The 17,453-nt window shown below is 36.3% G+C and overlaps 1 protein-coding gene across 1 annotated transcript in view; it reads left to right on the top strand.

Annotated features, from left to right (window-relative positions):
* The window catches only part of EFTUD2 (elongation factor Tu GTP binding domain containing 2), a 36,745-nt gene that overhangs the window by 17,606 nt on the left and 1,686 nt on the right, over positions 1–17,453 (top strand). The window contains exons 13-26 of the mRNA XM_026718256.2: positions 1,387–1,477; positions 2,323–2,458; positions 3,923–4,050; positions 5,185–5,378; positions 6,060–6,171; positions 9,542–9,682; positions 10,995–11,096; positions 11,230–11,312; positions 12,056–12,142; positions 12,604–12,730; positions 13,635–13,722; positions 15,041–15,159; positions 15,682–15,776; positions 17,201–17,354. Of these exons, the coding sequence (XP_026574041.1) occupies positions 1,387–1,477; positions 2,323–2,458; positions 3,923–4,050; positions 5,185–5,378; positions 6,060–6,171; positions 9,542–9,682; positions 10,995–11,096; positions 11,230–11,312; positions 12,056–12,142; positions 12,604–12,730; positions 13,635–13,722; positions 15,041–15,159; positions 15,682–15,776; positions 17,201–17,354 (1,657 nt within the window). The remainder of the gene's footprint in view (positions 1–1,386; positions 1,478–2,322; positions 2,459–3,922; positions 4,051–5,184; positions 5,379–6,059; positions 6,172–9,541; positions 9,683–10,994; positions 11,097–11,229; positions 11,313–12,055; positions 12,143–12,603; positions 12,731–13,634; positions 13,723–15,040; positions 15,160–15,681; positions 15,777–17,200; positions 17,355–17,453) is intronic.

The raw sequence follows: 17,453 nt of genomic DNA, 5'->3' as shown, positions 1-17,453 counted from the left end.
TTTTATTAGAGTTATATGTCCCCAATCAACAATATTAAAAATAAAAAAACATATATAACAAAAGATAAAACACAGAAGCTCAGGTTTTTTTTAAAAAAAATTGATCAACACAACCAAGAAATGGGTTCTGTTACAAAGCTGTGGCTCCAGACTTGAATGCAAAACCACATCTTCAAGACCAATAGGGACAGGAACAGTTGGGGGTGGGGTGGGGGGCGCGTTGGATGATACTCCAGAGGCTGGGTGCTATAGCAAAAAGGCTCTTTTCTGGATCAACACTCCTTAGTGGACATGACTGAGTGTATTTCTTCTGATAGACTGAATTGGAGAATAAAATGGGGGCATTGTTGAGTTTTGCTTTCCAATTGCTTTAAGACATGGCTAGAATGTTCCTAGGCATATTGGTACAACACCAAAAGGTAGAAACAATTGGCAAGAGATAGTTCGTTGTATTTTTACTGACATGGCAAGTAAATAGGGTGAATGGATATCTTGGTCTGTGAGAGGGGAGCAAGGGATTTTCTCTTTTGTGAATGCAATCCATGCAGAATTGGGGTGGAATATGAATAGAATAGAATAAACTGAATTGAATTCTTTATTGGCCAAGTGTGAACGGACACAAGGAATTTATCTCTGATGCAATAAGTTTACAGTGTACCTATAGACATAAAGTCATAGGTCATAATCATAGTTACAATTATTAATCATAAGTTACAAAACAATAAATCACAAGAAACCAATAAGAGGAGATAATGGGAAAGATGAGAGAAGATGATAAATGAGACAGTGCTGTGGGAATTAAATGTTCAGCAGAGTGAAAAATTGCCAAAAAATCCTGAGAGGAGAAGTTGAAATAGGTCAAAGATGTGAGGGGTCTGTAGATATTTTCTCAACCCTCTTTCTGGTTCATGCAGTATACAGATCCTTAATAGTATTCAGGCTGGTTGCAGTTGTTTTTTCTGCAGTCATAACTGTCTGTACCTGTCCTGTTTGGTTGCTGTGGCAAACCAGGCAGTTATTGAGGTATATATATGAATAAATGCATTTCTTATTATTTTGACAAGCAAATCAAATTGCTTTCTCAGTTATTCAGAACCTGAGTCATTTCAGGAGAGATTTTGATAGCTGTGGTTGCATTCCACCTGGCATCTAATCTCCAATTTCACTCATCTGATGTTCAAGAGCAATGCATGAGGGATGGGAATGAAATTGTAACTGTTACTCTGATTGGTATGGTTGGGGAAATAAAATGGGAACATTTTTGAGTTTTGTTTTCCAGTTACTTTGATACACAGCTACAATGTTTATTAAGGATCTTGTGCAACACCAGAATAGGATTTTTAAGTGTCTTACATGTTCAGTTATGTATACTTTGGTATGTTCTAGGAGAAAATTCACTAAAAAAGCTCCAACAAGTAGTTCCCAGCGAAGCTTTGTGGAATTTATTCTTGAGCCTCTTTATAAAATACTGGCCCAGGTATGTTTTTAACTCTGCAAAACATATTCATGTTTTTCTTTGGGAATATTTTAAATGTAAGCTATTTTTACAATATGAGAGTCATGTCATTTCAAGAAGAAAGATGAGCAGAAAAGAAACTTGTCCTTCATTTCCAAGAATAAAACATTTGGGGTATTTGCCTCAAGCAGTTATATACTTTACTTCGCTACATGTATTTAAGCAACAATATGACAGCCATCTGTCAGCAGTTGTCTGTTTATATCTAGAGAGTAGACTTCCAAAATCTCTTTGAGTTCTGGGATTCTTTATCTGACATCTGTTCGCATAAACTTCAGAAAATAAAATGTTTTTCTTCCTTAGTTCAAAAACTAATATTGCTTCCTATGGTGAGAGATAAACTAGTGAATTAAAACAGTTCAGAAAGAGATATGCAAAGCTTTTTAACAGAGCAAACAGTTAATTGTTCTATAATAGCAGAAAAGACAACCTACAATGTAGCAAACAAATCTGGAAGGTTCAATGCCAGTTTTTCAAAATTTGTCCAGGGTTTATTTGCTTGGGCTTTACTTATGAATTAAAAAGGAATTATCAAAACATTAAGTGGTGTAGCCAGGTACAGCTTAGAGGACTATTTATAAATTATCATCTCTAAATTAATAGGTTCGCTGAAAAAACAGAATCCCTTCAGTCTATAATTGTTTATTGGTCCTTGGCTTAGAAAACAAAGTGACAGAAATAGGAAGGGGGGAAGCATTGTATTGTGTGGATTGTACTTGTCAGTGTAAATCACATAGTCACTTCCAATGAATATAATCTTCACTACTTGTATCTTTCATTTATTGTCCTACATCCATTTTGTACAGGTAGTTGGAGATGTTGATACCACCTTGCCTCGAACTTTGGATGAATTGGGAATCCACCTGACCAAGGAAGAGTTGAAATTAAACATCCGCCCCCTCTTGAGGCTTGTGTGCAAGAAATTTTTTGGAGAATTCACAGGTAAAAATAATTATACTTTTCCTAACTCCCTAAATCTTCTCAAACCAAGGATAGCTAAACATGTGTAGCATAACTAATTGACAGGGAGCATCCTTGATTTGAGACAATCTAGCATAAAATTCTATGAATGAAAGCTCAAAGTAACAGGATAAAGAGAAATGAAACAAGACTTGTTTTATTGCAAAGATGTTCCTAAGTAAGCTACTTCATTTTTTCTGGGGAAAGAGGGCAACTTGTTTTGGATGTAAGCCTATCCCTGATGGTACACAATGTTTTTAGCTCATTAAGTGCATTTGGACCAATCACTTTCTCTCAGCCTAATTTCAAGAGTTATTAGGATAACATGAATTTGACTACATAAACCTGAAGTTTTTTTTTAAAAAAAATGGCAGCATTAAAGTATTATAAAATTTAAGTGTATTATCCTGGATGTGTCAGGTGTGTTCTCTACTCATTACCGTACCCTTTATAGATTAAAAGAATTGTTACTAGGGTGGGCCTCATAGTAATAACATTATGCTTATATTATGCTTATGTTTGTTTATATATTAGGAGATTTATTAGGCTCTTTTCAGTATACAATGGTTTTCAAAATATTTTAAAAGACTAAAAATAACACAAATTAGAACATTAAAAGCAACCATACAAGTGCTAAAATTCTAATCACCAAAGAGTGATTAACCTAACATGGAGTGCAGTGAAAAACTATTCCATTGTTTCTTTAAAGTTGAAATTCTATACATACAGTATATTGCTGCAGTGTTATTTCTCTTGTATATATTGAATTCTCTGCATTTCTATTTTAGCGGGCTACCTTAATTTTTGATTTCTTTAAATATGAATATTGATTTATTTCTTCTGTTTAGAATTTTTATGATATTTATGATTCATTAAAATGCAACACTATAGCAGATAAAATATTTTAATTTTAAAATCATTCACAAGAGACAATGCCCAGGTGAACACAAACAATTTAGTTTTACTTTGGAAAGATTGTCAGATGCCAAAAATTCACTCAGCTGTACAAAATAGTATTTCATCATTGGGAAAGGATAAAAGTATTCACTGTAAGGAAGGGTTTTTCTAATCAAAGAATCTGAAGATGAATTTTATTAGAAAATCATACAGGGAACGTACTGGCATGAAATGAGATGTATCCTCAGTTATATATATCTTAGATAATTTTAGAACTTTATACCTACACTCCAGCTCTTCCTAAACATCTTTCTAAACTGATACCTTCCATGTTTCTACAATATAATTTCAGCCTAAATAAAGAAAAGGATTAGGTTGCTGTTCTAGAACAGTTGCTACTGCTTAAAAGAAAATAATACAATTAAAAGTAGCAGGTATTCTGGACATGAAAGAGACTATAATGCAATGGAAAGTTAGAAAGAGGCAGAAACTTCCATCTCTGTCTTTCCTAAACGAAGATGTGTTGCTTTTTCATTTACCTTGTTGTAGGTTTTGTGGATATGTGTGTGCAACACATCCCCTCCCCCAAAATAGGGGCAAAGACCAAGATTGAGCATACTTATACAGGCGGTGTTGACTCTGACCTAGGAGAGGCCATGAGTGAATGTGATCCTGATGTAAGAGTTTTATTTACTCTTCCTTTGTTTGTATTTGGCATCAGTCTGGTTTGTGCAGTTGTGCTTCAGTAGCATTTTATTTATTTAATGGTATTTTACTATATGTTATTATTACTATAAAAAGAAAAAAATGTAAAAATAACACAAGAAAAGGGAAGCAGATATTAAACTGGGTCATTGCCTTTCTCAAACAAATATGTAAGTTGCTTGTTTCACTTTAGCAGTTTTTTATTCCATTGCAAGTTATGTAAAATATTTGCAGTTAGATTTGCATTGCTGAATCTCACTGACAAAATATCCTTTAATTCATTGCTCTTTAAAGTATAGTGTGTTTAACTGTATGTGTGCTGCATGTACAATTTGGAAATCAGTTTTTCAAGAGATGTATGCAAAAATTGTTTTAAGTTTTGTAAGTGCTGAAAATTATCAGACAGCATTTTCTACCTCATCCTTTTGCTGATGGATCAGAGGAGTAAGGGACCAGAGATGGCTGACTTACGGCAGTACATTTTAAATGCATTAGCTTCAGGTCTAGCACGTTATTTCTCTCAGAAACATGGAGTCTGTGTAAAAACTAGGTAGGGCAGCAAATTTTAGTCACATGCTTTTTCTAGGGGTGATGAATAAAAAGAATCAGGATATACAGGTAGTTGAAGAATGAATGAGACTATGCTTTGCTAGGAATGATGAAAGCTAACCACCTGCAACAGGCATATGCCCAACGATTCTTTTTAGAATCCACCCTGAAGAAAAGTACAACTGTTGCAAGACACAAATATATTTTTATTTGAAAAACAAAGCATAATCCCAACTTCAATGTATGTCTCATTTTGTGTATTACTGGGGCATTCCCACCAGACTTACAGGATTTCTAGACTTCTTTCATAAATCCTGTGATGGTTCCTTCAATTCAGAATACTGCAATCCCATAAGATAAGTACACTATTAAAGGGATACCAGCCTTAATAATGAGCATTGGCCATTCAAAATTTATCAGATGCTGCCTTGGGATTCAGTAAACCAGAATGTCACTATGACTGCTGGTTTTAAGATTTGTATAATTATTATTGTGATGATAATATTTAAAGAAATTAAAAGGTGGTTTTTATCAAAAAATAAAAATTCTTTTGAAAGGGTCCACTTATGTGCCATACCACGAAAATGTATAGTACAGACGATGGAGTCCAATTCCATGCATTTGGCAGGGTATTAAGTGGGACCATCCATGCAGAGCAACCTGTCAAGGTCCTTGGAGAAAACTACACTCTAGAAGATGAAGAAGATTCACAGATTTGCACTGTGGGACGTCTTTGGATCTCTGTAGCAAGGTAGATGATTCTTAGAAATGTTTTTTCCCCTTATTTATTTGTATCCCACATTAGAATTTATTATATTTTTACTATGCACTAGTAAACTGCCCACAGTCACTTAGATGAGATGGGGGATGATTAGATGGATGGATGGATAGATGGATGATAGATAATTATATCAAGCTTTCTAATGGTGATTGAAGATTTGAGTGAGTTTATAATGTATTTGATTAATCCAGGCCTACTGCTGAACATCCTTCTTAAGACTGTTCTTTCTTTCAGCCAATTGAATCTTTTCACTTCTTAAAAGGAGAAAATTGCTTTGAATGAAAGTTTGGTTATATTTTTCAGGGTATTACCTGACCTATACCAACATAGCTTTAGATGCTCTTCAGTAATACTTATTATATTCAGGGTTTTTTCCCTCTTGAATAATAAGGGATGTTCACCAGCTTTTTCCTGAATGTTCTGGGGGCCTGATGTGGAGGACCAAGAATGATACTGTTATCAATGATACTTCTGTTAGACAATTTATTTTTAAAATATTTCACATGCAGGGTTTTTTAAGTCACATAATTTGTATAATGATCTCTTTAGCCCTTTTAAGAGAGTTTGGAATTTCGGATTAAAGAAAGTTTATATCCGTTTAACCATGAATCAGTGAATACTGGAAATGCATTAACCAATGTCTTCTTTCAGGTACCATATAGAAGTTAATAGAGTGCCAGCTGGTAACTGGGTGCTTATTGAGGGAGTGGACCAGCCTATCGTGAAGACAGCCACTGTCACTGAGCCCAGGGGCAATGAAGAGGTATCAAAGTTAATATAAAGTTGTTCCCATAGATAGTAAGAAAAACAGTGTTCCTGATATTCATATGCCTGTCCCTTCATCCTGACTATTTTTAGCTTAATGTAACAAACTATCAACTTTGGTGTGCATTTTGTATATTAAGCAAAGCAAGGTATTTGTAAATAATTTGGTTATCTGGTTCAGATATAACCGGAATAAAATATAGTGTGTTTTTGTGTCTTTTGAAGTAGTAAATTAGCACTCCCTAATATTTTTTATTAGCTCCATGGTCATTTCCAATTTCCTTCAGCTATAATTAACTGCAATGTTTACTACCTTTCATTCTGGTATCAAAGCTTTCCCCTCTTGGAAAAGCTGTTTATAGAGAGCATAGGTTAAAAAAAAAAACCTACAGTATTTTAAATGGAAGACTGAACCATGAGATGAAATTTCTCAAAGAACTGTTCTAGAAATGTTGAAGCAATGAGGGAAGAAATTTTTTTCCAGATTTTTCCAAGCCTGTAGTTTGTAGTCTTGGCTCCTTAGCCAAGTTCTTAGATTTGTTAAGGTGTCTGTGGTACTGCATTTATCTTCAGCTCTAGGAACAACGTTAGTCTGGTAATTGCTCTTCCTAGTCTTTATTGTACTCAGAATTAAAACTTTGACTATCTCATTATGATGAATCAATTTCACATTCTGTGACCACCAGCCTAGAATCAAGCATTTTGTCTTAGCAGATTAATGGTTTCTCCTCATTGTTTATATTCATGCTATCCTGGAAATTTTTGTAGCTGCTTGATCTCAGGACTCCTTCTGGCAGGAACCTTATCTATCACTCAGTTACCATTTTTATAACTACACAGCAGTCTGTTATTTTAGCTGCAAATAAATAATTGATTTTACTGCTACAGGCTTCAAAATTAATAATAAGCTTGCTGAATAAGCTTGGTCATGTATACTGATTAAATGTTTTCTGATACCAAAAAGCTCAGTTTCTAATTCCAGCCTGTTCTACAGGTGAAACTCGAAAAAATAGAATATTGTGCAAAAGTTCATTTATTTCAGTAATGCAACTTAAAAGGTGAACCTAATATATGAGATACTCATTACATGCAAAGCAAGATAGTTCAAGCTGTGATTTGTCATAATTGAGATGATTATGGATTACAGCTCATGAAAACCCCAAATCCACAATCTCAGAAAATTAGAATATTGTGAAAAGGTTCAATATTCTGGGCTCAAAGTGTCCCACTCTAATCAGCTAATTAAGCCATAACACCTGCAAAGGGTTCCTGAGCCTTTAAATGGTCTCTCAGTCTGGTTCAGTAGGAAGCAAAATCATGGGAAAGACTGCTGACCTGACTGTGGTGCAGAAAACCATCATTGACACCCTCCATAAGGAGGGAAAGCCTCAAAAGGTGGTTGGAAGAAGTTGGATGTTCCCAAAGTGCTGTATCAAAGCACATTAATAGAAAGTGATGTGGAAGGGAAAAGTGTGGAACTAAAAGGTGCACAAGCAGCAGGGATGACCACAGCCTGGAGAGGATTGTCAGGAAAAGGCCATTCAAAAGTGTTGGAGACTTTCACAAGGAGTGGACTGAGGCTGGAGTCAGTGCATCAAGAGCCACCACACACAGACGGATCCTGGATATGGGCTTCAAATGTTGTATTCCTCTTGTCAAGCCGCTCCTGAACAACAATGTCAGAAGCGTCTTACCTGGGCTAAAGAAAAACACACCCGGTCTGTTGCTCAGTGGTCCAAAGTCCTCTTGTTTGATGAGAACAACTTTTGCATCTCATTTGGAAACCAAGGACCCAGAGTCTGGAGGAAGAATCGAGAGGCATACACTGCAAGATGCTTGAAGTCCAGTGTGAAGTTTCTACAGTCTGTGTTGATTGGGGGAGCCATGTCATCTGCTGGTGTTGGTCCACTGTGCTTCATTAAGTCCAGGGTCAACTTAAGTCCAGGGCAGCTGTCTACCAGGAGATTTTGGAGCACTTCATGCTTCCTTCCGCAGACGAGCTTTCTGGGGATGCTGACTTCATTTTCCAGCAGGACTTGGCATCTGCCCACACTGCCAAAAGACCAAAACCCGGTCCAATGATCGTGGGATTACTGTGCTTAATTGGCCAGCAAACTCGCCTGACCTGAGCCCCATAGAGAATCTATGGGGCATTGCCAAGAGAAAGATGCGAGACATGAGACCAAACAGTGCAGAAGAGCTGAAGACTGCTATTGAAGCATCCTGGTCTTCCGTAACACCTCAGCAGCGCCACAGGCTGATAGCTTCCATGCCACACCGCATTGAGGAAGTAATTGCTGCAAAAGGGGCCCAAACCAAGTACTGAGTACATATGCATGCTTATACTTTTCAGAAGTCCGATATTGTTCTATGTACAATCCTTGTTTTATTGATTGCATGTAATATTCTAATTTTCTGAGGTTGTGGATTTGGGGTTTTCATGAGCTGTAAATCATAATCATCTCAATTATGACAAATCAAGGCATGAACTATCTTGCTTTGCATGTAATGAGTCTATCTCATATATTAGGTTCATCTTTTAAGCTGCATTATTGAAATAAATGAACTTTTGCACGATATTCTAATTTTTTGAGTTTCACCTGTACAAATTTTCTAATGACTGAAAAAAATTGGATGTTGATCAACATTTTCTATCCAGTCATATTTGTATTGGAAACTATTACCTGCATACACAGGGAAGGTTCAGTGGCAGGAGGCATTCAACACTGGGAGTTTTTAAGAAGATGTTGGATAACCATTTGTCTGAAGTGGTGTAGGGTTTCCTGCCTAAGCAGGGGGTTGGACTAGAAGACCTCCAAGGTCCCTTTCAACTATTCTACTCTATTCATTTGAAGCAAACCTTAGTTAGGTTTTTGGAACGACCTCCCTAAAACTTTGAACTGCTTGTAACCACCCTGGCCGTGTGAAATCTCCCATCTGAAATTCAAGGGTCCTCTATTTTTCAGTCTTCTGGAATGTTGTAAACACTGGGCTGCCCTCTCAAATGTTTTAGGATAGGATTAAATCGGGAAGTCTGGTACCTTGTGCTCTGTTTTTATTTTGATATTTTTATAGGCTGTTGTGATGTGAAGATCACTGTATGAAATAGGTGGCCCTATAAGAAAATCTCCTCTAGTGCTTTCCTATATCCTAAGACACAGTGGGAAGGCTTGGCCTCTAAATATGTCCGGCCAATGGAATAGTAGTAGGTATAGTGTCATGTTATTTGAAGGCCCAAGTTTCCATGTTCTTACAATAAGAAAAAAATGCACAACGTTTTTAGAGAATTTGTGGGAGGGAGGTCAACATCAAGGATCTTTGGAGGAATGCAAATGTGATTAATTATAATAATTACCTGTTTTGTTCAGGCTCAGATATTCCGTCCCTTGAAGTTCAATACCACATCTGTGATCAAAATAGCTGTGGAGCCTGTAAATCCTTCCGAGCTGCCCAAAATGTTGGATGGCCTGCGGAAAGTCAATAAGAGCTATCCCTCCCTCACCACCAAGGTGCGTGTTCAGTTCAGAAAGAAGTTCTGGCCATTGTACTACCCCTGTGGTCATGTGCTCCAATCTATGGGCTCGGCAACCAACTCACACAATGGTTGCAGCATTCCATAGTCACCTGATAATCATTTGGAGGCTTCCCACAAGCAAAGTGAATGAGGAAGCTGAAAGGAAAGTTGCAAGTTGCTCCTGCTGCTTTTTCTCCCATGGAGCCCCTTACACCAATGTGTGGTCCCATGGAACTTGTACTCCATAATGTACTTTTGCTACAGCAGCCCCTCCCTAGCCCAGTCCACACACATTTGTGCAATGACTCAGCATTCCTTCTCCAGCTTGCATGCACTTGCCGATTATCCCACATCTCATTCCCTAGTACTCACCCACTCTCTTGACCTGCTTGTGAGTCATCTAATACTTGTAACTTCCCATCAACTTTCCCATTTACTTGCTTTTGGGAAGCTGGCAGAAAATAGCAAATCACAAGTTGCATATGAGGCCCTCATTTAGCAATTCACAATTTTCACTTGAAAAAAACAACAGGCTATTGCTAAGCCATGAAGAAATTATGGTCCCAGTTATCATCATTGAGTGAGAACTGTCTCTCCTGAGATTTAAATTCCTGTCCAATGACGAAATGTTAATAACCGAAGAAGTAATTTTGATAATAGTCAAATATACTTAGTTTTGGAGTATGCTTCAATAAGAAGTTTAAATGGGAAGCCTGTGGCAAAGAAAGGTCTTGGGGCATTTTAGCTTTTTTGCTTATTTGCTTTTGGTACATTTCCACTGGACACACTCATACTGAAAGTCAGAATACTAAGTCATGCTTTGTGTGCAGCAATAACAACTTGTTCTCTGAAATTTACTAATGGGCATTTAATATTCAACATGTTTCTATGTATTAAGTCTTTTTTAAAAAATTCATATGATCAGTCACTAATAGCCATTTCATAGTACAAGATTCTGGGCTGTTGTCAGGATTTCCACCATGGAAATATGTAATGACTAAGGTATTTCTTTTATCTAGCAACCATAATCCAAATGTATGTTGCTCTTGAAAAAGATTTAACTTAGCTGTCTATCTAGGCCCTCCCTAATCTGCATGTCCTATAAATATGGGAACTTCAGTTCCCCAAATTCCCCATTCAGCATGATGCTGTTGAGAATTTAAATAGTTTAGTCCATGCATCTGAACAATGCCAAAACTGGGAATATCTAATTTAATCTCCATATCTTGCTTCTGTTGCTATAGCTAGGTAAAGCTGTTAATCTATTTATTTTCTTCAGTTTTATGTTCTATCTGTGCCTTATCCAGGTAGAAGAATCTGGGGAACATGTGATCTTGGGAACAGGAGAGCTCTATCTTGACTGTGTAATGCATGATCTTCGGAAAATGTATTCAGAGATTGATATCAAGGTACTAATAATGCACCTGCAGCAAAAATATAGTGATTTCAGTAGGTGGTTTTTCCTGGGTTTCCCCATTTAAAATGAGTTGGGGGAAATTGGATTATTGGCCCTCTACCCTTCTCATTATTTGTTTTTTAAAGGTAGCTGATCCTGTGGTCACATTCTGTGAGACAGTTGTGGAAACATCTTCCCTGAAGTGTTTTGCTGAGACACCCAATAAGAAGTAAGATATTTGAAGAGAATCTTAAAAATGAGTCGTGATGTGATGAAGACTAGTGTTTGCTATGTTGTCTACTCAGAATGATGTAGAAAAATTCAGGAAGCTATTTACTTACTTAATTATTTACTTATTTATGTTTCCTTTTGTTAAAATCCCTCAAATGAATTGGGAAATAACTGATTTAGAAAAAGTATTTTTGAAGTCCTTCCTACACATCGAACTACAAACACCAGTTTAAATCTTCCCTTATCAAAGATATCCAAATTATAGTTGTTATTTGGCTCCTTCAATGTTTTCAGAAAGAGAATGAGGACTACATTGGTTTGCAGATAATCTGTTGAAAGCCACATTCTTGTAGTCGATTATACCAAGTATGTGGTGTCTCTTTTTTATTTTCACCCAGTGTTGTATGCTCACTAAATTGGGATTATAGTTTAGAGTGATTGTTTCCAGAGAGTTTTTAAATTAGCTCAAGGTATGTGTGTAGCCTGAGGCATGCAGGCTGCTTTTTTAAACTCTAAAAGACTTCAACCAGGTAAAGAGCACCAGTTCACCTGCAGGTTCCAAGAACTGAATAAAAATTAATTTAGATTCTTTCTTATTATAATAATTTCAAATAGAAGAACAGTTCTGAGTAAAGAAGTTATGTATTGACATTTGAAACATCAGTGCCTTCATTTTAGAAAATATTCTGTCTGTCGTTTGTCTTACTTTGTCAGCTAAATAACATTTGTATTTTTGTTCAGAAACAAGATTACAATGATTGCTGAGCCTCTAGAAAAGGGTCTGGCTGAAGACATTGAGAATGAAGTTGTGCAAATAACATGGAACAGGTATGAAACTTCTAGAGAGCTACCAAGGTGGGAGAATTCATGAAGTAAATAATTTCTTTAATTCTGGCTCAGTGGTCCAGCTTTACCATTTGAGTTGTGAGTACACTGCTGTGAATAGATTGAGCCATTTTAAAAAAAATATTGTAAAAGAAAATATGTTATCCTGCCATTGCAGTTTGCTTGGTGTGTCAGGGCCACCTTAAATCTTTCAAAAACGTGCAGTTGGTTAACCAATTATTCGATAAGCCATTACTATAGAAAACATACTCATCCTTTAAGAGGTTTAGAAGTAATGCCAGGTTGCTAAGAAAAAGTCTCCCTTTGAAAAAGTATAAGAGGGAATTGACAAATATCTGTCAGAAAAAAACATGATGTAGTTTACTGTTGGAGAAAAATGTTAAGCTGTCTGAACTTTGAGTTCTCTCCCTTCTGCTCTTCAATATTTATATATCTCCTTTTAGGAAAAAGCTGGGTGAGTTTTTCCAGACAAAATATGACTGGGATTTGTTGGCTGCTCGTTCTATCTGGGCCTTTGGACCAGATGCTACTGGACCAAACATCTTGGTGGATGATACCTTACCTTCAGAGGTAAGGATTGTGCAGAAGCTATTTACAGTAGATGGTTTTGCACTTGCGATAAACAATCTTTTTTGTTCTTCCTCTTTTACCACTTTGGGTATCAAGGTAGATAAGCATCCCAAATGGATCTTCCTATCTAGGAATATTTAATTGAGCTATACAATATTCAGGAAACAGATCCTTTTTAATTTAAAAAAGGGGCTTAGGTGTAGGAGTATGAACGTAGTACTCACCAGCAAACTCATTAAAATAGCTGCTTTTGGATCATACTATTTCTCTTGGATTATACTATAATTGCCACATAATCTTGAGAAAAGAAGTGGTTGTTTTAAAAAGTTATGTACTATGATTTACTAGACATTGCAATGCAAAATTTTGGAAATGAATCAAAACATTATATAGTCCAAATATCTCTGAAATATGGAATAGAAATTATGATAACAGAGTTAAACAAGCAAAATGTGAGCTATATTGATCTTTCATCTCTCAAGTTCTTTTGGTTTGGGGTTGAAAACATTCACTTTCTGAAGCCCTATTTTACTTGATATCACAATGAATAAATGTAGGAAAATTGATCCTGGTCTATGATTCTAATAATGCAGAGTATCATGAAAAAGAAAGAAATCTGGAGCTTTAGATCTTGGAACCACTTTGTTCCAGCTCTGAAATATAGTGCTGTAATACTTGCTTTGGGGGCTGTGTTTCTCCAATTAGTACTATACACACAGAGATAGAATTTGTATATTGCTGCGGGCCATAATTTCATTTCACCATAGCTTGTTGAACAATTCCTTATTACCTGGTCCACACATAATGTAATTTGTGAAGTACATTAATTAGCATACCACATTGTAGCTTAATATACAGAGGCTGATTTCCCCCATCTGATAACATTGCTGCTTCTTTTGTACAGGTTGACAAAACCCTCTTAGGTTCTGTGAAGGACAGTATTGTGCAAGGCTTCCAATGGGGGACTAGAGAAGGGCCCCTGTGTGATGAATGTAAGTAAATGTTAAAGACGGCCAAATCTGCTCTCAATGTTCTCAAGACCATTATTCTGACAATATATTTTCAGCTGATAAAATGACACATCCTAATGCACCAGAAATTACAGCAGTCCTGATGAGAGAAGAGAACCCATTACCACCCTTCAGAAAGTTCCCATTCTCTTCATACTCTGTGCAACTGTGATTTTCTACTTAATAACACATATTACTCATTTACTTAACAATGTCAAAATTGAACAGCCCTCTGTCAACAGAAGGAGAGGGATACAACATCTTCTATCTCCACTCTACAACACAGTCCTTTCAACAATTCCAAGAAGGCTCCACACCCATTTGCACTACTCAGGTGACCCTGACAACACAGATAAACCTCCCAAGTGGCTTCAACAACTCTCGAAAAGAATGTAAATGACCAGCTCTCTGCATGGGGTATAAATCCTTCCATTCCCCACCATCCAGTCGGAGCTGAAGAAGCTTCTTGAATAAGAAGCTAAATGTTTAAAACAATAAAGGCCAACTGCCTCTTGAAAATGCACTTTTGAGTTAACAATATTTTTCCAGGAAAGAGTTTTTCAGGGAGCTTGTTAAAAAAAAATTATTTTAACACCACTACCGTTTTTCAGATGAATCAAAGTTTTAGAAACTATGCATTATATAATATTGGCCAGAATGCTCCATTAGCATCCATTACTTTACGTTCTTGTTATTCAGAGTCAGAAGTTAGTTCAAGCAATTGAAATTGAAAGAGCCTACAGATAATTCTCAACCTAAAACCATTCATTTAACAGTGGTTCAAAGTGAAAAGAAAAAATGATTTATGATCTGCACTCACACTTACTATCATCATACTACCCCCATAGTTATGTGAGTGCAATTGGGATGCTAGGCAAATGAGTCACACTTGCAACAAGTTGCAGCATCCTGTGGTCATATAATAATGATTTGCAAACTTTCAAACTGTCCATTGAGGAAGCTAGATTTGCTTAATGATTGCAGTTATTTGGTTAGTGACTGTTGTAAAATTTGTTGTAAAATTGGGTCCAGCTCAGCATATGACCACAACCACTTAACAAATTCTGGTTCCAATTGTGATTGTGAGCCAACGTATGAATGTTTCAGGGACCATTGGAGCCCAGTACATAAAACATGAACATTTGGGGATGTACATTGAGAATAACTCATGTCTATAAGTTATTTTTATGTGAAGAAAGAATATCTGTTTACTCTTCCAGCCTCCTAAATTAATACTTCATTTTTAATCATATGAACAAACCTGTCCTTATTTACTATGCTATGCTCCCTTTTTTGCTAGTGATCCGTAATGTGAAATTTAAGATCTTGGATGCTGTTATTGCTCAGGAACCATTACATCGGGGAGGTGGACAGATCATTCCAACAGCCCGCCGGGTGGTATATTCTGCCTTCCTTATGGTAAGAAATTGCTAACATAGAAACAACACTAATCTGGCCCAATGGGCTTGATATGCAAGACATACTAAGCTATATTTTAGTTAGTCTTAACCCTTCATTCAGACCTAGAGTATGACCTGACAGTCATAGTGAAGAGCCTTAACCATAATTTGAAAGTAAAGATTGTTTAACTTCCCTTAACTAGAATTCTACACATTATTTGATTCTCTATAGAAATTTAATGGATGGTTAATTCTCAGTTCTTGAAAATATACTAGAAGAACAGGAATTATGTGGTAGAACCACTTCTGCTATAGTGTGTTTACTACAATTTCATTTTTCAAATCAAGCTTGGGGGGGTGGGAGCCAAGGTGCCAATAGTTAATTATTTGTTTAAAATGCTGTAGTCAATAGTAACTATTCAGGTTTTTCCCTTGGAATAAATGGGAAAGGAAATGGGAAATATATTCCCATTTACTACTGATGAGTTTTGGGGAGAGCGTTTATCTGCAGCTAAACTCTCTTGAATGATGTTTTCTTTAGGCCACACCACGGTTAATGGAGCCGTATTATTTCGTGGAGGTACAGGCTCCGGCTGACTGTGTCTCTGCAGTGTACACTGTCTTGGCCAGGCGTAGGTAAGTGACAACTTCAAATATCTTAAAGTTTAAAATAATATTGATTAAAATACCCTCTGGTGACATGTTTCTTAAACTTGGTACATCGTTTCTTGGAATTTAGTATTTAAAATACAGATTGTTCATAATGTAGCAAGCACTTTACCTCATTTTCTTTAAAAAGGTCAAGAATTGAAAGGAGGGGAGGGATTGTCCCTTCTCATGTAAGGGTAAGGAAGGGTTCTATCAAAAATCTCTGATATCAGCCAGGCTGACTTCTCACTGCTGCTTTAGGACCAAACTATATTTTTGCCCTGGAAAAAAAAAATGGGAAAGAAGTGATGAAGAATGGGCTTGTTGGCAATTGCACTGGTTGGTTGGTTGGCTTTGTTTGTCTGTTTTTAATCTCAGGATACAGTCATGTCCAGGAATACACAGTTCTTTTTAAAAGTGTTTGTTCACAAATGTCTCACTGCCCTAAAAATTACACATTGTTGATATTGAAACTTGAAACTATTTATTGCAAAAACCAGCATAGAGCATACAATTTTTTTTAAAAAAAATCACACAATAAAGAGGGCTAAATATACAAAACCAGTCAGGATATAGTTAAACTGGTACTATAGTAAAAAAACAAAATAAAAAAATCAAAGCAATAAGAACATATATTAAGCAAACAATCCTGGTTAGAGATGAAATGGATAAAATCAAGATAAAGCTAGAGCTGTTAAAATTATTCTTGTATAAAATTATACTACAGTAAAACAGGAAAAATCAGTTCATTAAAAATGAATCTAAAATCCCCAACCAAAACAAAAAACCATGCAAAAATAACTGTTCCAAAAAGTTATTACAAAGAAGGGAGATATTTTCCTCAGGAAAAAAGAAAATGGTTAGCATCATTTTGGAGTAACATCTTCCTGGTCATGAATTCTAGTATATAATTTTGCAACATCATACATTATGATGGAGCTTGCATCAGGCAATAGGAAAGATGAAATGCTTGGGACAACCTGGAAATGTAGATATTTTGTATGTCAATAATATAGACAAGCATTAGAACATCAGTAGTTTCTGCCTCTTATCAAAAAGTAGCGGTTGCTGGTTTTTTGTTTTGTTTTTTTGTAATGTTGGTTCTAACTTGATATATTTTCTGAAGACAGATGGGAAATTTATCTCCATCATGCCTTGTTTATACATTTTGCAATGAGCTGTTGTCTTCGCCAAAATACATGTTTACATCCTTCCTTTTTCCTTTTCAGAAATAGAACTTGATCTGTTCTATTCTCCTCCCACCCCCACCCTTGCTATGTTTTGATACCTCACCAATTTTTCTGTATAATAAAACTTGTTTGTTTTCTTAGGCCACACTGAGGCAAACATATAACCTCTCAGTTGGGAATGTGAATCAAAAGAGTTTGCTTTCTTTTTTTGTGTTTATGCAGAGGCCATGTAACTCAAGATGCACCAATCCCAGGATCCCCTCTGTATACTATCAAAGCCTTTATCCCAGCCATTGACTCTTTTGGATTTGAGACAGACCTCAGGACACATACCCAGGGACAAGCATTCTCGCTCTCTGTCTTTCACCACTGGCAAGTAAGTGGTATGGAGACATTGTAAGCAGATAGATGAGAAAAAGTTGAAGATCCAAATTCTCAATTTTTTATTCAAACTCCCAGCCTGCTAGGCAGAATT

This window comes from Pseudonaja textilis, chromosome Z (assembly GCF_049901715.1).
Source record: "Pseudonaja textilis isolate UNSWEBS1 chromosome Z, rPseTex1.2, whole genome shotgun sequence".
NCBI classification, from domain to species: domain Eukaryota; kingdom Metazoa; phylum Chordata; class Lepidosauria; order Squamata; family Elapidae; genus Pseudonaja; species Pseudonaja textilis.
Note: the sequence above shows the minus strand (reverse complement) of the source record. Positions and strands in the feature narration are given on the sequence as shown.